The sequence below is a fragment of the Dermacentor variabilis genome, chromosome 8 (genome assembly GCF_050947875.1).
Source record: "Dermacentor variabilis isolate Ectoservices chromosome 8, ASM5094787v1, whole genome shotgun sequence".
NCBI lineage: Eukaryota > Metazoa > Arthropoda > Arachnida > Ixodida > Ixodidae > Dermacentor > Dermacentor variabilis.
Window position 1 is genome coordinate 24693947 of NC_134575.1, and position 24967 is coordinate 24718913.

Genomic DNA, 24967 nt, shown 5'->3' on the forward strand with positions numbered 1-24967 from the left:
AAAAAAAATCTGTGGTGATTTGACAGTCAATGCGAGAAAAAAGGCGTTATCATTACGTCGCACCTATATTTGAGGTACCGGATCCGCGATTGAAACCGCTTTCGCCGCATTGCAAGGTGTCTTTCGGAAGCGCATGCATGCATGCATGCATGCATGCATGCATGCATACATACATACATACATACATACATACATACATACATACATACATACATTCAGGTGCACGTTAAAGAACCGCAGGTGGTCGAAATTTCCGGAGTCCCTCCACTACGGCGTGCCTCGTAATCAGAACGTGGTTTTGGCACGTAAAACCCCATAAAAATAGTAATTAATTCATTCATACATACACGCTATTCTAAGCTCTCCCGTCTCTGTACCTCTAGCCCGTGACCGCCTTCTCACACTTTTTTTTTTCACTTTGGCACTCTTAATAACCCCGAAGCATTAATAAAAAATAAAGCAAGCTCTGCTACCCATGCCGCCAGCGCCGGTCTCCATCGGCATACGCTCACGTGGTCACGTGGTGCGTCGTGCCTGCGGGTTTATGCATAAAGACACACACACACACACGCGGAACTCGCCCCTCTCCTCAGCGGGGGAGCGTTCTCTGCGCACGAAACCCACCTCCCGCGTGTATGTGTACGCATGCATGCATGCACGCACGTGCGCCGCCGCCGCCGCCGCTGGCGTAGCCGACGCTCCGGCGCCGCGCCGTTGGGGTCGGACTCGCTCGAGGCTCGCAAGCGGTGAGTCAGTCGGTCGGTCGGTCTCCGTGTTTGCCTCGCTGCAGCGCTGGCTGGCGCCAGACCGTGGCGTCGGCCGCCGGGATGTGTGTGTGTCTGCGCGTGCGCAGCTCTGCAGTTGGCACGAGAGAGAGAGAGAGAGAAAGAGAGAGCCCTTTAATGGAAGCAATTTTCTATTTCGAAAGGAAAACCCACCAACCTGCGAGCGAGAAATGCCACGAATCGCTTACAGTATAAACCACGTCGTTACGTCGTGCCCGCATACTGAAACGCGCAGAGGCGGAAACATTTCGACGATTTGTATCACTCGCGTATACATGCCTTTACACCCTGCCTTAATAGTGGGCAACGAGCCGCTATAGTGCCATTCACTCACGTGTTCGAGTTTTTAGATGAAACTGGTGTATTTACATCGACTTTAGGTAACGCAGGTATTGCTGCCTTAACATCGATTGGATCTTGTACTGTCCTGTGACTGGCGCAGCTTGGCCACAGTCGCTTTTGCGCCATTAAACTAGAATTAACTAACTTCAATGAAAGGAAGAGATTTTTAGCCCGCGTATAGACATCGCTGACATGCAACTTTTTTTTTTGGGGGGGGGAGGGAATTGGAGAGAGAAAGAGCGCAAACGTGGAGCTACAATTGCTCTCCGGGACGACTGGTGGGGAGAGTGGGATGATGTCTAAGTAAGGGAATATATCTAAAAGGACCTGCGGGTCAGTAGGAATGTGTTCGTGAATCGGGTGGAGGTAGACTTTGCTGTACGTGGTGGGAGATGAATCGCCGGGTCGAACGTTGCACCATGAACGTACGCATGCCCGAAAGACCGCTGTCTCTTTAAAGTTACGCTAAGGAAAAAAAATAATCTGAGCTGTAATTACTAAATTACGCCTTCACTAATACCACCGCACTTACCGGGAGGATAAAGGAGCCGGGAAAAAAAAAAAAAACGCGGACAGGACTGATGCGTGGCGACGTCAACGTCGGGTAGCCGAATCAGCTAGCCCTGACGTCATGAATTGTGACTGCTCAAAAAAAAAAAAAAAGAAAGAAAACCAGCGAAATACGCAACCTCTCGCGGGCTTTTATTTTTTTTCAGGCTTCAAAAATTTTTTTTATGTAATGCGCATATTGTTCAACAGAAAGCTGGATCGAAAATATTTCAGCATGTCCACGATTTTTCCATTGACACTTTTTCGCTCGGAATATATGTAATGGAGTTCATTACTTAACTAGTGTAATTCGGCTAAATACAAGAAATAGCGTGACCTGCTCTAAGCGACGGCAAACAACCTTACCTCTGATCTGTCCAGCTACGTGGCACTCGCATATTCCTTAATTTTTTTTGAACAAGTTACATGGGACACACGGCGTACGGACGCCCACGGGGTTCATGCGAGCTAATTGGCTTGGCAAGCTCCATATTATATATCGGAACATACCAGTTGTCATATGCTGTACCCACATGTTCACATGGGATTGTTTGATACCGAAAGTGTTCTTTTATTTTTAGCGACATGGTTGGCCATTAGTACGCTACGCATCATCTGTGGCGTGTTCGCGTTCGGCGAGCGGAGAACGCACTTCGCGCCTAAGTTGACAGGCACGCAGGACGCCGCGCGGGCCGACGATGTGTCGCGCACCTGGCGCAACGCGGCGAGCGCTTTTTGTGCGCATTTGCGACCATCCTGTTCTCTCGTGTGCAACAACGCGTGCTACGAGCGATGAGGAAACGTCACGTATATAGTACACTGTCACGAACTAAAAAGACACGCGCGCGCGCACAGGCTCACTCACTCGCTCAGTGACTCAGTCGGTCAGTCACTCACTCACACTGTCGGTCACTCACTCACTCATTCACACTGTCGGTCACTCACTCACTCATTCACACTGTCGGTCACTCACTCACTCATTCACACTGTCGGTCACTCACTCAGTCAGTTAGTCACTCAGCCAGTCACTCACTCAGCCAGTCACTCACTCAGCCAGTCACTCACTCAGCCAGTCACTCACTCAGTCAATCACTCAGTCAGTCAGTCAGTCAGTCAGTCAGTCAGTCAGTCAGTCAGTCAGTCAGTCAGTCAGTCAGTCAGTCAGTCAGTCACTGCTCAGTCAGTCACTCATTCAGCCACCCAGTCAGTCACTCATTCAGCCACCCAGTCAGTCACTCATTCAGCCACCCAGTCAGTCACTCATTCAGCCACCCAGTCAGTCACTCATTCAGCCACCCAGTCAGTCACTCATTCAGCCACCCAGTCAGTTAGTCACTCAGTCAGTTAGTCACTCAGTCAGTCAGCCACCCAGTCAGTCACTCACTCACTCAGTCACTCACGCACACACGCAAAAAGAGGCGATTTTGTAAAAACGCTTTCGGTTCACCTTGGCGTGTTTAACGTTTCGCAAACCGCGAGGGGAGTTCCTTCACCGAACGATCTGAATCGAGTGAGGACGCGTGGAGACAAAAAGGGAAAGGGTGAACCGCGGAATGCCGGACGACGCGTGAACTCGAATGCGCGTTATCATCACTGCCGTCGTGTCGCACCTGCAGCGTATGTACGGCTGCCCTGCGTACGCACTTCGTCTCGAATGAGCGATCGACATTTGTGGTAATAATACAGATGAGCTTGCCCTATAGTGAGTAGAGCGTGTGAGGAGGGTAGTGTGCCAGCGCTGGGACATAATACATAAGCGCCGTCATGAACAGATGCGAACGAAAGTAGAGTGACGTACGTAGTGGCTTGAGGCTATAGGCGGATGTATACGGGAGAGCATAACCATGGTTGTGTGACTGGTGAACTATAGCAGCCGCGGGGCAGTTCAAGCTGACTGACACTAGCCGTGCAAAGGGTGGTGGTGGTGGCGGGGGGGGGGGGGGGGGAGGGGACGCTGCGCTCGGCGCTGTTCGTTTGAGGTTGCTGTCTTACGATTACGTGCTGTGTGTGTCTTTGAAAAAAAAAATTGTAGACCATCCTGAAAAAAAAAATCCCGATTGAGCTTGGAAAGAGCTATTATGTAGCGCATACTGAGGAACAGAAAGCTGGATCGCATTTCTTTTTTGTCAGAATGGTCTACAATTTTGTGATTTACATTGTTGCTCTGAAGATAACATCTGAGAAGTTCATTAATTGATCACGAATAATGTAGTTAGGCAAAAACAGCAAGACTGACTCAATTGCTCCGAGCGACGCGGTAAACATTGCGTTGGTTCTGTCCAGCTACGTGGTACTTGCGTATCTAAATATTTTGGGACAAGTTACCTGGGATACGTGGCATGTATGTATGTGTATATATGTATGCGTGCACGTACGTACTCCCCTGAGCAAAAGTATATGGACCAGACACCGCGATCGATAAAGCAGACTTTCGCATCTGAATCAAGCTTGAAATAGAATTGAAGTCCAAACTTGCCACTGCGAACTTTTCAACGCACTCGTCAATTTCCGTTTCTTCGTCTGAATCACGAACAAATTCAATTCTTTCAGAAACTGGCCTGCAGTCGGTATAACTTAGCTCGCGACGCGCGACACCGTGTCCACCGATATAACACGTTAAAAGCGTTCTTGTATATATCGCGCCATTTTCGACGAATAAACCCAAAGGTTGCATTTATGTACATCGTTATCGAAGACTACATGTTTAAGTTACTAGATATACAGAACGCCGCCACTCGCTGAAGCGAGTTATACTTGTTCGAATCTGTAACGTAAGACGTCACACGCTGCCGCCGGAAGTGCTCGTGTACCGTACGACGGTAAGGCGCCGAACACGTCACCGCGTACAGTGAGTGCATCCGTGTCATCTTAAGACGCAACAACCGCGTCCAGCTCTTATCCTACCGTGTAGTCCGCTTTAGTGTAGTGCAGCGTAGTTCGGTGCTCCCTCCCAATGCTACCTATACCATAGCATGAGGTCCGACCACTCCGTGCCATGACGTCATGCTACCTTTCCCGACTGCCATAGGATCTACAGGAGACGCTCCTGAGTATAAATATGTATGTAAAATATGTAAGAAAAAAGGGGGGGGGGACGCTCCCGAGCGTCACCGCTTTCGTCAAGCCGGACCTGGCAGGGGAAATTTCGGGCCTGTAGTAGCGTGACGTCATAGAGAGGAGTGCGCAGGCCTTGTGCTATATCTAATCTAGGTGGCGTTGTCGCTCCCCCCGTTATCGCACTAAAGCGAAGGAAGTTGTGCGTAGGGATGCTGCGAGGGCCGGGCTGTCACTTACAGCGGCTGCTACCTGTACTCGGAACTGACCGCACTTTTTACACTTGGTGCAATGTGTCGCCCCCCTTCCAGCGGCAGAAACAGATGCCTTCCGCTTAATATGGACTCGTCTCCAGGCGTGCAAGCGGAATGCGCCCCCCCCCCGTGTCCTGCTTTTTAGCTGGCCTCTGATCAAGTGTCGTGACCAGCAATGACGGCTGGGTACATGACGGATAGTGTAAACTACTGGTTGATACGTACATAACACAGGCTTTACAGCAGACGTGCCCAACAAACATGCTTGAAGGCAAGTCGTCATCGCAATAAAAAAAAAAAAGGAAAGGGTCATTTAAGTGTCGCCGTTAAAGACGAGGTCGACTTACAAAGTGGTTCAAGCGATTCGATGATTAAATGTTCACTATATCTGTATTCTCACTTATTCCTGTTCTTTATCCACTCATTTCGTTCCTTATTCGTGTCGCGTTTCACGCGCTATTGTACGTCGACCTTGTCTTCTTTAGCGTCGATACTTGGTTGCCCTTTTCTTTCTTTTTTTTCTTTTCTGGTATTGGTTACAAGATAGCCAGATCCCAGATACGCCCAAACCCACGTGAAGTAAAAAAAAAAATAGTTCCGAACTTTAGATTCTCTTCGTGTTTCAACTTCCAACATCCTGCTTCGCAGCATCCGCCTACCCTGACGCGTCGTCTAGCTGGCGGAGTGGGCGATTTCGACGCACGTATGTGTGTCACTTTCTTTTTACCATCGTTGTTATTATTAAAGTGGTAAACGCGCGTGCGTCAAAGCCGTGCGATATCCGCGGTATGACGCTGTCGTAAATGTGCAGCTGCTTCGAGAGCGCGTCTGTCCTAGTTGTAAGCTTGATGGAAACCCGTGGGACGCGGTTGCATGCATAGGTGTGTGTGTGTGTGTGTGTGTGTGTGTGTGTGTGTGTGTGTGTGTGTGTGTGTGTGTGTGTGTGTGTGTGTGGCTTACACGATGGCGTGGACGCTTTGTCACGCTGTGTGATTCTCGCTGTGACGGTCAGGCGTACGCACGTCAGGCACTAAAACCCTCTAACGCGTCTCGCGTACGTCAGTTTGGAGCGACTCGTACACGGCACGTCATCCGACAAACGTTTACCCATCTTTCCCTATACATACCGCGTGGGCTTTTTGTACTATACCCGTCTTTTGTACGCACTGTATGGCGGTTACTTGTCTGAAGTACCGATCCATTCTCTTCTCCCGGAACTTGCGTGGCACCCGCCCTGCCGCAAATGGAAGCTCGGGCACGCTGTCGGAACAGCGTACTTTCGGGTCCTTTGGATTTGGAGAGCGCGGGCGCCTTGCCTTGTCTGCGTGTGTGTGTAAAGTAATGAACACCAATGGTGTTCACACGTGCACTTGGCGCGTCACATGCAAATGCGCGGCGTGCGTGTCAGCATGCCGGAAGTCGGCGTGAAGCCCTCCGCTTTCTCCATTTAGAAACAGCGTCTGTTCTTTCGGTTCGATTTTTTTTCTTTTACTTTTTTTGTTGCTTGCTGTAGGCCGGATATAGTATACACGTATATATTTATTCGCGTGTAGTTCGCGGGCGTGGAAACCGCTACGCTCTCCGCAATGTAGGTAATGAACTGCGGCCGCTGTTTCTCTTTTGCTCGGCCTTACGAGATCGTTTTTGCTGTGCGTGCGTGTGTGTGCGTGTGTGTGTGTGTGTGTGCGCGTGCGTGTGTGTGTGTGCGTGCGTGCGTGCGTGTGTGTGTGTGTGTGTGTGTGTGTGAGAGAGAGAGAGAGAGAGAGAGAGAGAGAGAGAGAGAGAGAGAGAGAGAGAGAGATGCGCTCGCAGCGTGGAACTACGTCTACTTTCCTGTTCTGACGTGCGCCCCCCCCCCCCTCCCAGTAATACGCACGATAATTTTGTGTAGGCGCGCTGTGTGTCAGAGACCGCTGCGCGCAGAGGCAGCTGTACGGCCTTGAGCATCGGCGTCGGGTGACCTCGTATACGTCGAGTTTCTAGCTGTAAAAGAATCGAAAAAAAAAAAAAGAAATAGCGTCATTTTTTTTGTGAAATTCGCAGCCGTGTAGTCAATCGACGGCTTTTGGAATTGGCACTCTCTCTCTGCGGCGCCCTTGATACAGGCAGCCTTGACACGAGGAATTCGCGTTATCTTGCGGAATTGCATCTGCAACGGACACACTTCTGGTGTAATCTTTCTTGGGAACTGTTTTGTCTAGGGAAAACAAAAATATTTTTTATACGAGTGTAGTCGTACGTTATACCAACGAGCGGGCTACCCAACGGGTTTCCAACGTATTCCGGCTAGTTGTCAACCTACTTGAACCTGTTGAGAAAGTTTGTCGGATACGTGGCTGGTACGTATGCGATGAGCCGCAGGCTTTCTGCGTGCCATCGCGTTCAATATGAGTTGCAACACGAGAATACGTCGTGTGTGTGTGTGTGTGTGTGTGTGTGTGTGTGTGTGTGTGTGTGTGTGTGTGTGTGTGTGTGTGTGTGTGTGTGTGTGTGTGTGTGTGTGTGTGTGTGTGTGTGTGTGTGTGTGTGTGTGTGTGGCATCATGACAGCGCCCACGAAAGAAAAAAATGCTCAACACTGTTCCGATTATTAGTAGCACACTGTTTATAAGAAAGATGGCACTTTTCATTTTTATTATTGAAAGAACTCACGGCTCTATGCCCGTGTTGCAGCTCGTATTGAGCGCGGTAGTACGTGTGTCAAAAAAAAAAAAAAAAGGAATATGTTGGCAAGTCTGTTGGATGGCGGTTGTTGGTACTGCCAAAAGTGAACAAATGCGATTTTTTTTTTTTTTACAGTTCGTGCTGGTTCCAACTATGCTTCTGCTTGTGATGCCGCGTTTAAAGGAAATCGTCGTTAATAAAGTGCGCATGTATCCCACTAGATGTATGCTTCGGCTCAGGGCAAACTACAAATGAAAAAATGTGCACCCCCACTTTCCCCCATTTTCTTCTTCTTCCGTGCGCGTGAATATCGTTACGAATTTCGAATTCGAAGGTATGTGCAGGTGTGCTAGTCGTACGATTGGTTCGATGGTTTTCACGCGTACGTTCCATATGCGCTTGTGTCCTGCAGAAGAAAAAGAATCACAACCAAGAAACAGCTTCACGGCGGCGCTTTGAATTTGTACGCTCGCTTGTTTTGCATTGAGGGCTAATACTGCCCTCTTTTACCTATATGCCATGCTCAAACATTTCTTGTATCCTGCTTGTATGTTCGCTATAATACGAATATATGCATGTACAGCCCCCTGCCCCTACTGTAATGACATTTAGGCGCTGTGGGCAATATGAATGAATAAGTAAAGGTAAATAAATCTAAGCTCTCTAGTCAGGGCGATACAACGACGATGTGCAGTGATCCCGCAGCGTTCCTGCGCGTACCCGGATGTCGCCGCGACTGTATACATACAACCTGGTCGTCCGCCGAACAATGGCGAAGTGGATGTCTCGCGCAGCGCATGCGCGCGTACATACAACGCTGCCGTACGCGTGGACTTTGAAATGAAATGGGGGAGCCAGCAGATCGCGTGCGCGGAAGCTGTTCTCGTGTTCGTTTGCGCGCGACACTTGTGTGTTGCCGATCCCCCTGTCTGGTGACACGAAACCCGTCTTCTGTGGCTGTGCCTGGCTGTCAGGTGTGTCGACAGACAGGTAAACAGACAGATAGGCAGGTAAACAGATATGCGTGTGTATAGATAGATAGATAGATTAGATAGATTAGATAGATTAGATAGATAGATAGATAGATAGATAGATAGATAGATAGATAGATAGATAGATTAGATAGATAGATAGATAGATAGATAGATAGATAGATAGATAGATAGATAGATAGATAGATAGATAGCCTTATCTTTTCCTTCACGATGGGCCCAGCGAAGGATCTTAGAATTTTCATTCCTCTTTTCCTGCTCTTCGGTAGCTATAGCTTTTGTTCAGGATTAACTTGATTCTTAAACCAAAGGTACAAAAAAAAATTAGCGGTCCTATAGCGCAAAAGTTACTAAACGGCGATTAATGCTTTGATTTCCCGTACGGGTAAGTGGCACAGTCTGCAGGAATCAGTTCGGTGAAAGCGTTTCTTGGTTTCGCTGCGATACGTCGTGTACGTTCGAAAAGCCGACGTTCGATTTCGCCTCGCGCGATTGTCCGGGCTCGGTTTCGGCCTCGCTCGGTTTCGTCCCGAGTCTGCCGGCACCTCAGATCACAGCGCTGACGGCTGTGCGGCCACCTATTGCTACGCTGACTGGTCAACCCGGCACGTCGGAGCACAGCGCCACACTGACTCCTCCTCTTGAGGCGGCTTAGCGAGGCACGAAAGCCGGCCGACGCCGTAAATCCGTCTGAACACTTCTTCCTCGCGGTCGGGGCCTTTAATAATTCTGCGCAAAACCCCTCTGGCGGGAGAACTCGCCGATCAAAGGCCCCCGCGCGGGCCCGCTTATCGGAGCCGAGTACGCGCTCGCGTGATCATGTTCGTTGGCATACGTATCAGCCGGCATAAATGTCACGGGGTCGACCTGGAGGAGCCTGTACGCTCGCTTCGCCGTGCGGCACCTGCGATTGCACTTATCGCGGTCTCCGTCTGTCTGCCACGCGAGTATTGATTGCGCGGGCTGTTCTTTCGTCCGTGTGTTCTTCTGTGCTTAATTATATGCGCAGAAAGGGAACGAACAGGTGCCCTATCAACATCGATACGGCTGCTTCCATTTCGACGCGAGCATATCGGCACTTCATCTGTTCTGTACGAGATGACAATGCATAATACAGTACGCAGTGCCCGTCGATATACGATTGCGTGCCGTCACGACCGCTCAATTAAAGGGACGTTAAAGCAGAACGCTGAATCAGTTTAGACGGATAAAGCGTTATTTTTTTTCAAAAACTCTGTTGACGTTACCTTTGCAATAATAGGCGGATTTGTTAGAAGAGGAAATGGACGTCATATAGTTTGTTTCTTTCTTTCTTTCTTTTTTAAATTTCGGTCCGAATCCTCGACGCCGCTACGTCGCTGTGACATCAGGGATTACCAAAGTAGTGTTATTACTTTTTTTTTTTTAAGTATTTGGGCCGCGTTGGGGCTCAGCAAGAGTTCCCTAAACCCGCCGTGTTCAACCTTTCGCTCCTTTAGAGCGCGTTGTAACCTGTCTTTATTGCCAAGTGATTAACTAGGCCCCGCAAGACGCTGTCGAAATTCGTGACGCCGCAGTGGCCCGGTGTGGGAACTCCAGGGAGGCGTCGCTGTACCTGTCTATTGTTATTGCGTTTCTTTTTTTCTGGCCCACCAAGCGTCGTATCGTGGTGAGAGTGGTGTGTTTCGATACTGTATAAGGTTAATTTGCTGATACAGAAGAAATCATCTCTCTATTTAGTGTCCCTTTAATCTACAGTCGCTCTCCGTTGCGTGGATGCATGACACGTTGATTCCTGGACCAGCAAGGAGAAATAAAATATGTCCTACGAAGCGAGCCGTCTATATATTTATAACAACTCGCTGCGGGAAAAAAAAAAAAAAGAAACACACACATTCATTCAGTAAATGTTGCAATCCACGTCTGATAGCGTTCCAATGTGTACAATAAGATCTTGGCGACCTGACTATATGTTTTTAGTTTCTCTGGTCGTGGGATTAATTGCTTAGAGCATTAGTGGCGGTGCGGATGCTTCATATTGACAGCTGTCCTCCTATATTGCCGAAAATCCCTACGATTTTATAATCTCGTTTACTTATGTTCATGTAGAAGGCTATTACAGGTTCCACTAAGTAATTAAGTGCTCCGACAACGGTTTCGTCTGAGCTAGTTGATTCATGATTACTGGGCATACAGTCTAAAACAAGTTGTGGAGAAATCCTGAGAATAATCTACTAATGCGTAAGCAATCTGTGGCTATACTGCTACTTCGCTCTTGCTTACTTACTTAGCTAGCCTATGCATGTCCTACCCGTCGCTACCAGTAATCTGCTATTACACTACTTTAACGATTACGTGTTACGTTGACCATTTATGCGCTTATTTTGCAGGTATATCGTATCAAGCGAGCCGAAACGCCGTCACAACCGCATTTTTTTTTTTTTTGCCATGCTACAGCTTTTCATGATTTCCTTTATTTTCCTGTTTTGTTACGGCCTTGACGCGACAACGGCGATGTCGCCAGGTTTCTTTTTTCTAACGCTACCAATCATCTACTATTACACTATTATAAAGATTACATGTGCTAACTTATTGTATTTTTTTTTTGTTACGACCTTGCGCGGCGACGGCGGCATAACCAGTGTTTCTTTTGTCTAACGCTACGAATCATCTACTATTACATTATTATAACGATTACACATGCTAACTTACCAATTGTGCTTTTATTTTGAGGCTAAAAGGCGTCACGGGACGGACAGATTTTGCCGAGGTACTCGCCAGAGAATGCTTACGCGCTACTGCAGGACTGTATCAAAATGAGCAAATGGAGAGAAACCTCTTAATGTCCTTTTGTCTTGAACCGGGTGTGTTGTAAACCGAGGCCAAAAAGCAACTTTCGCTTCCGCGAATGTAGTGTGTCGCGACAGAGCGATGAAAGGTTGTGTTTGAATGTCTAAACAACCAATAAATAACAAAAGAAAAGAATGTAATGTAGCTCACACAGACGTCTGCCTGCCACGCTGCGGTCCATGGTTCGAATCCCAGTCAAAAACACCTTTCGTTTTTTTCGTTTTTTTTTCTAACGTTACCAATGATCTACTATTACACTACTATAACGGTTACATGCGTGAACTTGACCAGTTATGCATTTATTGTGCGGATGAAAGGCGTCACGGGACTTACAAATTTAGCTGGGGTACTCGCCAAAGAACGCTTAGGCATTAGATAGTTAAAAGGCCCGACTTGACGGAGGCAACACGATGCGTGGCATTCAGCGAGTCCTGTTGCCTCCTTCGCGTCGTGCCTGTAACTTTAGGCTGTACACACGATCGCAGGGGTGACCACCACGTAGCGTTGCGCGTCTCCACATTCGAGCAGTTCGTAACAACGAGAAATCGCAACAACGAGGCGAGGCTGCGTTACGTAGCACACACGTGTGCAACGTAAGAGGCGTGCGCCGCACGTTGCGAACGATTTGAATGGCGGCCCTCGTCGTCACACGAGCACGTGCAGTACTGTCCCGTCGACCTCAAAGACGCGCGGTTTATTGGCTCGTGTAGGTATATAGGCACAGTGGGTCCCCGCCCTAGTGTTTATTCTCCGGTGCTGCCGAACGACGGCGACGACGACGACGTGTGCATTGTTCTCTGCTTCCTTTGTTTTCTGCGTTCTCTCTCTCTTTCGCTTATTTAACACGTCCATCTCTCTCTCTCTCTCTCTTCCTTCTCTGTGTGCTGTGCGCGGCGTAAGAAGGGTGATGCGGGACGAGGAGGGGGCTGTGTGCGAGAAAAGACGTTTCGCAAGAGAGAGAGAGAGAGAGAGAGAGAGAGAGAGAGAGAAAAAGAAAGGAGTGCCGTTATGCCGCCGGCACAGGCGTGAAGTGACGATATGTGCGCGGGAGCTGGCGCGAGCGCCCAGAAGTGAATAAACCAAAAAAAAAATAAACATAACGAGAATAAAAAGGAACCCCCCCCCCACCCCCCCCACGAGAGACGCCTTGCGGAGTGCGCGCCAGCCGTTTCGACACGCGATTTCATATACTTCGCGCGCGCGCACACTCACACACTGCGTGCAGTCACGCGCATTGCGTGGCCCGCGTAGCCCCCCCCCCTCCTCCACGGCCCCTCCTCCTCCTTCCTCTCGGCGGCGACACTGTGGTGTACGCGGCGGACGCCTTGTCGAGGAGCCGGCATTGAGGCGGGATGGAAGCGCGACCGACGAGCGTTTGAGATCAAGGCTGTAGCTGCGCGCCCTCCCTCCATCCCTCCCTCCCTCTGATGCACGGTAGTCGGTGATGCGGTCTGCAGTGGGAAAAAGTGTGGCGGGGGAGGAGGCTGTTCGGCGTGAGCGTTTGCACCCCCCGGGCGTAGCTAGGGGGACGTGCTTTCTTCGTTCCCACTCGCGGACCGTTCATTAATTAATGATCATCATCTTCATCGGCCTAGTAGCCCAGTTGCACGACGGCGGGGCATTTTTGATCGCGATTGAAAGTGCCCCGTGTAACCGGGGTATAAAGCTGGCGAGTATTGAAAAACTTATCTGAAAAAAAAAAAAAGTACCGGGAGGGGGGAGGGGGGTCTGAAACATTCCAAGAAATCTTTGAAATTCCTGACGTGCTAGTAAAGCGTACCCGCCGCGATTAGGGCACGAAACTAAGGGAAAAAACTAGGAGATGGTGGGGGGTGGGCGTAGGGGGGGGGGGTAAACTTTGTACCCTTAGCTTTTCTTTGTTCTTTGACCTTTCTTCGCCAAGTAAATGCAAACCCGGTCTTGTATAGCTTTTACGAGACCTTAAGCTTGGTGTTGCTCTTTAATATCCCTTTGTCTTCAAGCTGTTGGCTTTACTCGCTCGTTACGCGTTATCGGGATGACGAACGGCATTCAATTTTTACTGCGAAGCTGTTAATGGGGATTTTACACGTGGCAGCGACGTTGTTTGTATCGAATGAGCAGCCTGCAACTCAGGGTTGCGTCGGAGTCCCAAATTTGCTTTCAAACAATTATTGAGTTATCGGGGGTGTGCGAATAGCGATTTTTGAGACTGAATCGAATACGCGTCGAATAGTGCCAAAAGCGAATCGAATCGAGTAGTTTTCGAATACTGAACAGCCGTTATCACAATTAACATAAAACGATTTTCACACCCTGGTATTCCTAAAGTTAACCAGTTCCTGTCATTATAGTACATTATGAAGTGTCCATCAAAAGCACAAATGTAGCATTAAAAGCAAAACTAAGTTTTCTTCACATACACAGGGCTCTTCAGAGTGCGAATGAACGCTGTATGCCTGAAAATTGTGGCTACCCAAGCTGCGTGTAGGCTGCTTCACTACGCAAGTTTTCGTGTTTTATGTCTGTGCTATCTATGCCCGCGTGGGTGAATACTTACCATAATTTTGCTCCACTTTGATGCTTAATTAGATGCAGTTAACGTTTCGAAGTATCCGAGAAGTATTCAAAAAATATTCGCACTTAGGCTTACTCTGACTGTACGATTCGAAGACCGAATCGAATCGGACGCTATTCGCTTCGTTATTCACAGGTTTGGAATATCCCCCCCCCCTACGAGTTATAGAAATTACTGAAGCAGGGTTTGGGTACGCGGGCTAGTTGGTATACCAGTGCAAACGTCACACACAGCGCGTTCATAGACAGGGACCATGATGATGATGATGATGGCCTCATGTTATGGCTCATACCCACACTGGGGGTATGTACTGTATACCTCTTTCCGCTAACTACAGAGCTATCTTACCGCACTTTCGTGCATTGCGCCATATAGTGTTGTTCTGGAGAAAACGCGCTCGTTCCTATTGCACAACTGCCAACTTTCACGATTTTATTGTAAAATGCCCGATTTTTTTTTAGCTTATAACGACACCAGTGCAAAGGAACGCCGAAGACAGCGCTTGTCTTCGTCGTTCATTTCGTCCCTGTCTATGTACGCGCAGTAAATGATGTTTGCTATAGAAATTAATCGGACAAATTTCACAGCGCGGTTTATCTTAGCCGGTAGTTCTTGTTTCGCACGTCGCGTTTCCGCGGCTCCGCGTTGGAGGTGCAGATACGAGGGGCCCAGGTCGGTAGACATTTTGTAGGTATCGCGCCGCGCCTTTTTGGCTAAGACAGATTTGGACAAGAAAAAAATGCAGGTTTTTCGCGCAAAGCGCGGGTACGGCGAAGGAATCGACGCCGGATAAATGACAGACCGTTTGCAAAGACCTCTAGCACTTACGAAGTGTGCGAGAACTCGCTTATACAGATTCGACGTCTTTGATGTGCGAGCTGCTCGTATTGGCGTACATCTGCGAAGGTTTTGTTTTGTTCTCTTTAGAATACAAGGCCGTCTTTGCTGACTTGACATGGGTTTGGTGTATCTGGGATTTCGGTATCTTGTAACCGCCTCACGAAAAAAAAAAAATAGGAGAGTGGGTCAACCAAGTGCTGACGGTAAAGAAGACAAGGTTCACGCAATTGCGCGCGTAATTCGATTGGAATAAGATACGAAATAATAAATGACGAACATGAAAAAAGGGCGACATGTTTGCACAGCGCGAAAGACGAGGACTGAAGGAAGAACAAAACAACGTAGCGCCTGTGTCGTGTTCTTCCTTCAGTCCTCGTCTTCTGCGTTGTGTAAACATGTCGATATTGAATCGCCAACTCGCCCCAACCCCCACCTTGTCACGAAAAAGAGGCAGAATAGATAAATATAATCGACATTCAATCGTCGAATCATTTGAACCGTCGTTGCACGTCGGCCTTGTCTTCTTTAGCGTCGACGCTAATCTTCTTTGTTTTTTTGCCTCTGCTTCCCCCAGTTTTCGTTTTGTTTCTCTCTCGTCTTTCTCGATTCCGCGCTGTCTTTCTTCAACGGCGGCAAATATGCGGAGGCCGGCAGGCCGGCCGCTTTCTCCCGCTGCTAATGCTCTCGCCCGTGGTCATCATCGTATGCGCGCGGCGTGGGGAGGGCGTCCCTTTCGAGTCCGTTCCGGCCTCGCGGGCGCCGCTGCGTCTTGACCCACTTCGACGATTCTTTCTTTTGTTTTTGGTCGTCCCCTCTTCGGCCGTGCGTTCCTCACTCTCGGTCGGCGGAGTGACCGGCCTCGGGATGCCGTTTGCACGGGCCGGCCTCTCTGGCGGCGCGGTTTATTGTGGTTACGCTTCCAAGAGGAAGAGGGGGAGCGGGCAGGCCTTGGCTGAGAGTGTCTATTGACGCCGACTTCCGCCCTGGCCGGGAGTTCCGGAAGTAGCGGTGACGCTATGTCGTCTGCTTTCTCCCAATAACGCCGCGCTATGTGCGTTGTTATTCGCGTGTCCCAGCTAACGTTTGCCGAGCTGTTAAGCGGGGAAAAAAATGAGAAGAACATGGTTCGAGATCTTAAGACCTGCGGCATCCGGTCGTCATACTTCTGACGACCTGACACGGTAGGTCTTAAAATCGTATCTCGCACCATGTTCATTATATATATATATATATATATATATATATATATATATATATATATATATATATAATATCGTTGAACAGCTTGGCTCACGTTAGCTCTGGGACACCTATTTACGATGGCTATTTGGTCGAGGTGGTCGGGATTCATGACTCGAATGCAACGCGAAGCGCCTAACCTAAGCTAACATAACGCACCTATAACATAACCATGACCAGCGGGAATATGTACTGTATACCTCTTGCCGCTAACTACAGAGCTATCTTTCCGCACTTTCGTTCATTGCGCCATATAGTGTTGTTGTTCTGGAGAAAACGCGCTCGTTCCGATTACACAACTGCCAACTTTCACAATTTTATCGTAAAATGCCCGATTTTTTTTTTGTGAGCTTATAAGGACACCGGTAGTTTTACGGTATTTGGTTTGCATCCATTTAGGGCAAAATTATTTCGAAATGGTACGGATACAGTCAGCAACCCCCCCCCCCCTTTTTTTTTTTCTTCTGTTTGGTCTGAGCCTGCGATTTATTGCCACAGCTAACTGCGTGGGCATTTGAGGCGACCATTTAACTTTGTTTGGTTCCGGAAAGTGTCTGTGTGTACTGTTTAAGCACCTTTTTACAATAAACTGCCGCCGCTGTTCTCGTGCTGTCACGGAATCGACTGCGCATGCGCAGTCGGTGTCCAGAGACGCGAGCGACATGTAGTGTGTGGCAGTTTTCTGGCATTGTGCTACAGATATAATTTACTAATTCAGTTGACTCCCGTTACCTCGACCCTTGGGGAACCGCACGATTTGGTCGATTTACCTGAATGGTCAAATTAATAAACGGTAGCGAAATGAATCAATTCGTGTTTTTCTTTTTTTGCTCGAAGTAATTCACAATGGGTCTTTCTGCTTCTTGCTCTTGAAGTGCGACTCAACCGCCATGCGGCGACGAGCAACGACATCTTTGAACGCTGCCTCAGTTGGACTGAAAGGAAAAGCAATGTTCCGAAAAGTAAACTAAAAAACAGCTTCAAACCTACAAGGAAACAGTAGAGCCGTGCTTCTATTCTGCTGGATTTCTTTTCCAGCCTTAGTAACCGGTGCGTTCATGAGGGGATGCCGGCGGGGGCCGAATCAACCGAAGCGGCTTGCTTTCGCGTTCGAACTAAACGAGTTTTTCTTTTCGTAGCAGTACATGTTTCTTTTTTTTGCCATGAACTTAAAGTGCGTTCGCATTAAGCGAAAACTCGAATTAACCGAGGTCGAATTAATGAGTCGGCTGTAAAGCTGAAATATTTTTTTCTCTTTGGCGTCCCTTACTATAGAGAGAAAGATATCGAGCCGTATTGGTAAATTACTAAAGCAGGTGTGAATGGGCCAGAAAAGACTGAAGGAACGATACGGTCGGCGACGACGCCTTGGAAGTTCCCGTAACCAACCCGCGGTGAAGTCACGGGTTTGAACGCTGCCTGCTAGGGTCTGGTTCCACTTATCCATAAAGGTTGTACTACATATATTGTACTACATCTACATCCATTGTTGTAATACATCCATAAGATGTACTACATATATTATTCTAAAGGAGCCGTAGACTGAACTTCCTGCGAGCCACAACGGCCCAAATGCGAAAAGTTACTTGGTATTCAGTGACGCCACGCCAACGTACCACCGCTGGCGTTGTGGCGCGAAATTAAAAAAAGAAAGACCTTCATTTTCTGGTCGGCCAATCAGCATCTTGCCGCGAAAGTATACTGCTCCCATCTTTAAGCGGAATAGCGAACGTAGGAACTTTTCCCGACAGGTTTTGTAAGCACCGCCGCCAAGTGCAGTACCCTCCCCTCCACACCCTCGCCCCAACCTTCCAGCGGCAGCCGTATTTAATGCACGGCCTTCGGCAATGAGCAGCCAGCGGTGATTCTGCGACTGTTCTCCCGCCCGGCTGCTGCCCGTTTCTGCTGCGTCTTTGACCGTCGGACTTCCACGTGCGTCTTCTCGTGGGCGTACACCGCTCCCTGGACCTTCGCCACCCGCGTCGCTTGATGGCCGCGGAGAAGAGCCGAGAAGCGGCGCCCCGGGGGAGAGGGGGAAGGAGGGGGAGGGGAGGAAGACCAGGTTGGAGGAGAGAGAATGCAGGCGAGGCCGTCGGTGTGTTGACGTGACTGCAAGGTAGAAAGGGCTCCCCCACCAACCCCAACGAAAAATGAAAAAAAAAAAAAGAGAGAGAGAGAAAAGAAAAAGAAAACCGCTCCCGTAAGGTTGGGGGTTCTGAGATATGCGTTTTGCTTTCTCTCTCTCTCTCTCGCCCTCTTCGCCTGTTCGTACATTGCGTCGCCGTCGTGCATTTGCACGTCTTCGCTCGGAGAGAATAACACTCGGCACTGTGACGTCATTGGTGGCGTACATTAACGCGGGGGGGAGGGGGTGTTGAGGAAAGAGGGGGGTGGTCACGTGCGTCGAGGAGGAAGAAAACGGTTCCCGGCACGCGCGCGCTAACCTGCCGATGCCTTTCTTTGACTGACTGAAGGGGTTGGGGGGGGGAAGCATCTTCGCGGACCCCCCCCCCCCCGTGCCCCTCCCCCCCGCCTTTGTGGCCTGTTCTTATTGCCTCCCGTGTGTGAGACCCCCCTTTGTTGTTCTCGCTGGCTTGGGCCGCGCGCGCGCTGGGGGGAGGCTCGCGTCGCGGGCCCCGTTCTTCTCTGCCGACGACACCTCGGCTGTCTTTATTGCCACGGGGAGGTGAAGAATGAAGGGCGACCGGCCAACGAGGTGTTGTTTGTTGTGCATAAATCGACCCCAGTACATGCCTCCCGGGGTTCCTATAGGCTCTGAACGCCCAAGCTTTTCCACGCCGCATCACATAGCCTAGTGAGTGGAGGAATGTCTCCTGGGCAGTGTTGCGAGTTCCCCAATAAAATGCCCTGTAGCCAGGGTTCATCACTAGGCAAGCGTTTCCACGTTTTGCATACACACAACGCAACCAAAATATGAGAAGAGTTCCGGTTGAACTCTGCATGCTGCGTGCGTCCGCATTTGTTCGAATGCTGCCATGGATCGGGCAGTGCTTCGCCTATCGGCTACCAGAGAGCCGTGAAACGGAGGTGTGTCTTTTGCTGTTGAGATTAGTGCCTCGTTTCAGTCGTAGCTCCAAGTGGCCAGCGTCAGCAGGTGTTGTGGGAAGCTGAAACGGCCCTTACGTTGTCTCTGCAGTGCCCGCCGGCGCGCATAGTATGCCGCCATGTGCAACGCTAGATCTCATGTGGACAAGCGCATCCTCGGAGGGATCGTGCCCCACAACTAACATGTGGGCAAGGTATTTCTCGCTGCTTAAAGGCCCGCGGGGCGCATTAATGGTGCGATTATTTTAGCATAGCAGATGCGCACCAAGGCGTATGTACACCCGTGAGCAAAAGTATACGGACCACAGGGTTGCCGAAAAAATAGAATTCCTTCGTAATTAATGCGCATAAACGGAAACTGACAAGTGCACTAAAATATTGGTAATGCCAAGTTTCGACTGCAATCTTTACTTTCAAGTGGCATTCACAGACAAAGGAGAAAATTAGTTACATCGCTCGATCCCTTGTCCGTATACTTTTGTTCACTGGTGTACATCAATATTGGGAAATTCATCCAAGAGTGTTGGCGGTGAAAAATTCTGTGGCTCTGGTTGACCGAACTTTGCCCTATACATATTTCTGCTTTGCACGACTCTCCTTTAACGACCTTTGATGCGCTACTAGAGCATTATTAGCTGACGAGTAAAATATTTCATAAGGCATCCTTTGGCATATCGGATCAATTAGAGGAACACTAACAGGGAACTTTAACTGTATCGGTCAATTGTGCTTCTGGGACGCAACCTCATTGTTCAGTTTGCATTCAGTTTTGCCTCGTGCGATTGGCCTAGACTGTGCTCACGGGTGCAACTGATGACGTTGGCGCGGTCTAGGCCAATCGCGTGATGCGAAACTGAATGCGCGTTTTGAACTACAATCTCCAATCGTGCCCCTGCTTTCACAAAGCAGCCGCTTTTACCAGGAGAGGAAACAGGTGGCGATTCCACTGTGAATTTCTTGCACCAGCTCACCATTACGTGGATTTTCACGGCACCTGCTTGTGTGCAGTGAAGTGTTTATGATCTGTGAAGTGCGGACTACATTGCACTACAAAAGACCACACTCAAACAAGCAAGTTTCAATAACTTCCATGCACCAAAATGATCCGAATATATTCAGACACTTTGAAACTTTTATTTTTTTCCAATGATAATCAAAGCGTTTCAGCTCATGCAATGAATAGTATTCTTTTCAAAGAATACTAGCTGTTTATTGCTCTTTTAATCATTCAACAAAGTGAGTTGCGCTTGCTGGGGAAGCCTGGTCCTACAAGTATCATACACGCCGTCTTTTAAATTTTTATTCTCTTGTTAAGTTGGCTAATTATCTCCAAAAAAAACTTAATTACCCCCCTTTTTTTTATTTCAGACCTACTCTGGCCTGTTCTGCGTAGTCGTCAATCCATACAAGAAGCTGCCTATTTACACCGAGAAAGTAATAGAGTTATTTAAGGGCAAGAAACGCCATGAAGTGCCTCCCCACATTTTTGCCGTCACCGATGGTTCCTACCGTAGCATGTTGCAAGGTGAGTGTGACTTCTCTCCTAAGAACGTCTCGCGTTAGGAGGTACTTTGACATTTGTACGTTGCTGTGTTACGATTACTGCAGGCGGCATCTGGTGCTGGCAGCCTCGTAGGTAGTACAGTTGGGTGTCGATAAAACAGTCACGGATATAATGAATTATCGGGTAGAGCGAAGCCAGCACAAAATGCTTATTGCCGATGGCATCATGCAGTGAATATATTCTTGTAACAGATACTGGATGTAATGAAGGCATTTTTGTCTTGGGATGAGACTTGGGCATAACGAAGTTTGACTACATGTATTTAGCTACGATGGGGCATGGCTTTGTCTGCTCAATTAATTACACATTCTTTTGTGGTGCTTTGCAGTTTGGCTGTGTTGGTCACTGTAGTAGGACAACATATATATTTTTTTCGGAATAGTGGAGTGTTTTAACTTTACTGCATTAATAAGTGTAGACTTTTCTCAGTATGCATATCGCAAGTTATCGATGCGTTTTGGGCAATGACACAAGTGATGGATGAACGAGAAGAAAGGGGGTTAACCATTTTTCTCGTTCATTACATAACGAGAGTCTCGAATCCGGAAACATTGATGCCTTCAAGTAGCAAGTGTGGGCTTATTGACCAGTTGCCTTCACCCAAAAAGATCACATGCTCGTGACGCCTGCGGCAGAGAGGATGTTCCACATCCGCCGCCAAGGTTTGTGAGTGGTGGGGCTGGCTAACACTCCCAGGGTTATTTCTAGTAGTAACACATAAATACCTCAGAAAGTGGATGGAAAAATGGTGCCGTGGTCGCTCAATTGGTAGAGCATCGCATGCGTAATGCAAAGACGTGGGATCATTCCCCACCTGCAGAAAGTTGTTTCTTCATCCGCTTTCAATTCCATTAATTTATAATTTCTTTATTTCAATTAGTAAGCACAAGTAATTTCCCCTGTGTTGTCCTTGGTGTCTTTGTTGGCTTCTTATGATATGTTTAAGTCATGGATGAGTCACTTCAAATACATTAAAGCATTGTCCTAATTTCTAATGTTAAAAAAAAAAAACAATACGAAACAATACAGTGATAGTACTTGTACTGTAAATGAGGCCAATCACTGCAACACAGAAAATAGTGACCGTTTCCTAGCAGTAACGGATGCAGATCTCTAAGGCTGTGCTTTGGAGGACAGTACGTGCCAGAAGTTAGAGCCAGAGACACGTCACAGCCGCCACGTTTTAGGCATCACCTATTTGAGATGACAGTGTTTAAAAGAAGTAGCCATAACATTGTTTGAAGCCGAAAGGGATGAAGTTCAGACAAATCCATATGGTTACTTGCCACACCCATGAAGTGTCAAAGGGCTGTGCAGACAATGGACATAAATGCTGGTGTCAGATTTTTCTCTAATAATTGAGTATGAATTGCTGTGGAGTTATGCTCCCTCTTAAGCCTTCTCCGTAGCACACCACTGGTCAAGTTGTGGGAAGTTGCTATTGGGTTGAAGTAACATGCTGCGATTTAGGTGGCGCACACATCTGCGAGGAATTGCAGCCTATGCAATTAAATCTTTATGCGCTTTATTAAAACTGCTGCCATTAAAAAAAGAACGAGAGAAGCACTGTGGGAAGATTTTATGGCTCTTAATAGAGCTTAAGTTTAGCAACCTGTATAGGTAAGTTCTATTAACTTGTACCTGGTGACTTTACTGCGAGAGTTGCATCAGGGTGCAGCATGACCTATAATTCCTAAGCTGTACACAATTTGAGTATTCATCTGAATAGGATGCGTTTTATGTATCCATGGAAGGCTACAAAAACAAACCATGGTTTTCCTTGTAGCATTCTTACTAGTCTAGTGAGCGCCAAGCATGTTCACTTGCAGGGCTAATTAACGCTGGTAATACGAGCAGTGTCACGACCAACCTCAGTCAGTGGGCATATAAGACGTTTTTGTGCCTGCAGCAGGAGGCCTGCAGGAAAGCCTTCCTTTTACAGCCTTCCGTTCAGGAGGTCTGCGTGAAGTGCAGGAAGGAAGTTGACTTCCCGGATGGGCTTTTTCTTTTTTTGTGGTTCCTGCTGCGGAGGCATCTTGATATCAACTTTCTGTCGCAGCCCACATGTAATCTGGAAACTGGGCTCGCGTTGAGGTGCGAGCAGCGGTGGAAGGAAGTTGGAAAGGGGCGCAGTCCTCGTGTCGCTCACTGCAGAAGGATGTGACAATGATCGCGTAGTAAGGCAGGGAGCGAGTGGGGTGGACTCCTTGCGCGCAGTGTGTGCGAGGCAGATACATTTTCCTGCAAGTACAGTAAATACAAAAAGAAAAAGAAAAATGCAGTCATTGAGTGCACATGCAGTGCGTGTGAAGTTCATATGAAAAAGCAGGTGTCTGTCATTGCATGTCAACTCTCCCGAATTTTTAGTAATGTTTCCAGATTTCGCCTTGTTCTCCGATTTCATGAAAGTTGAGTGAAGTTTTATACAAACGGAATGCCGTTTACGAAAAAATTTTAAGGCAGTTGACAGGTGAGGTGGTACGAGATGGCAAAAAAAAAAAAAAATGCATGCAAGAAAGAAATGGGGATGGTACCTTGTGCTACCCTCTTGTGGCAGCATGAGATACTGAGCGGGTACTTGGCTTCGGTCAGGTTTATTGTTGCAAGTTCCTGAAGCCGGTAGATTGACTACAGTGCAGTCCTTGAAAGAGTCACTGTGATCTGAAAACATGTGTTACTTGTGAGTGTCAGCTGTTCCTAGTTGGCTACTACTTGTGGGCTGCATCTAGAGGCGAACAATCGTTAATAAAGTACATATATAGGCTGATCATTAAGTTTTAAAGAATGTCTTAAAACTGCCTCTGGCAGGTCGCATAATTTCTGTCCTTCAGCTGGATTACTTGAAGAAGCAAACATTACTAGCACACGAAATCAAAGCACATGCTCATCGGTTTAACACAGAATCACTAATTAACTTCCTGATTAATTACTTTATTGCACATAGCAGCTTACACATTGTAGCCATTGAGTTTTCAAGACTTGTACACTTGAAACGAATTCCCAGAACACGTCAGTTTCGACATATCATTTCCCAATGTGTGGGATGAAATACATGGGCGTACCAATTACTTTTGTGCTTCAGTGCATAAAAGAGGGTTTTGTTAAAAATTGGAACAACAGTATAATTATGGCGAGTTTGGTGGCGCATATCTCCAAAATGGCGTGTCAGTATGAAAATATATTCCAAATAGATGAGCCTTGCAGTCTCGCCGGCTACAATTCCTAAATTGCATTATGTGCTGTAAATAAAAATAATTACAAAGTTAATTACTGAATTTTTAATCAGTTGAATATGTTTCGATTTTTCATGCAAGTAATGTCCGACAATCCGAATAGTCCAGCTTAGGACTACAACTACCTTGTAAGTGACAGGCAATTTTTAAAAATTCCAGGAAACTTAAAAATAATACCTCATATATCCCACAGTGTGTGATCAGGGCACGCACGCACGCGCGCGCACACACACACACTGCATGATTTTTACAAACTTTAAAATCAAGAGGTTGGCAGGCATGTCATTGTACCTTATGAGTATCTTGCAGACAACCTGCTTTTGTAGATGTTTTTGCAGTAGACTTCATTCAGCACACCTCTTGAAAGGAGTTTTTTTTTTTCTCGCACCTTTAAATGCGTTTGGCTTTAGTTGTCATGCACGGTATATGTCTTAGCCACTGTCGTACTGTCATGCTGACTTTTTAACGATGACATAAGTAGAAGCCCATCTCCCCCCCCCCCTTTTTAAAATTTTTCTGCATGCTTCCAGTGTGTAATTTGGAAATGCTGGGCAGACTATAATCGTAGTTATTGAATTACACCTCTTAAAAACTGGTATGGTTCCTATGTGGGCTGTCCCTAGCAATAAAATGTCTTGAGAGGCAGGAGCATCTTTGCTTCAGATGTAAGTTTTGGCGTCTTTCATGTACACGTACAAAAGAGGCCATTGCCTACTTACTGTATTCGTATGGCGTTCTGCTCTGAGCAAATGACCAAATCCCGACCAGTGGAACTGCGGCTTATTGTAGCCACATCGCAGTTATAGACGGTTTCACACCTACGCTTCAGCATGTCATTTGTAGCATAAGTCCAGTGCCTAAGATCATTGCCTGTTTCATTGAGAGAAGGCTTTGGTAATGTTGCGTGTCCACCTCGTCTTGTTTTTTGTAAGGCGTGTTAGCAATGCTCTACTGCACGTCGTTTGTGCCCGTGCTAGCTTTGTGCACTCATTTGGACGAT

The 24967-nt window shown here is 47.8% G+C and overlaps 1 protein-coding gene across 4 annotated transcripts in view; it reads left to right on the plus strand.

Moving 5' to 3' along the window:
* zip (myosin heavy chain 10) overlaps positions 1-24967 on the plus strand; it is a 107738-nt gene that overhangs the window by 26323 nt on the left and 56448 nt on the right. For all 4 annotated transcript variants that reach the window (XM_075701429.1, XM_075701430.1, XM_075701431.1 and 1 more), the window contains exon 2: positions 20539-20695. In XM_075701429.1, coding sequence (XP_075557544.1) covers positions 20539-20695 — 157 coding nt within the window. The remainder of the gene's footprint in view (positions 1-20538; positions 20696-24967) is intronic.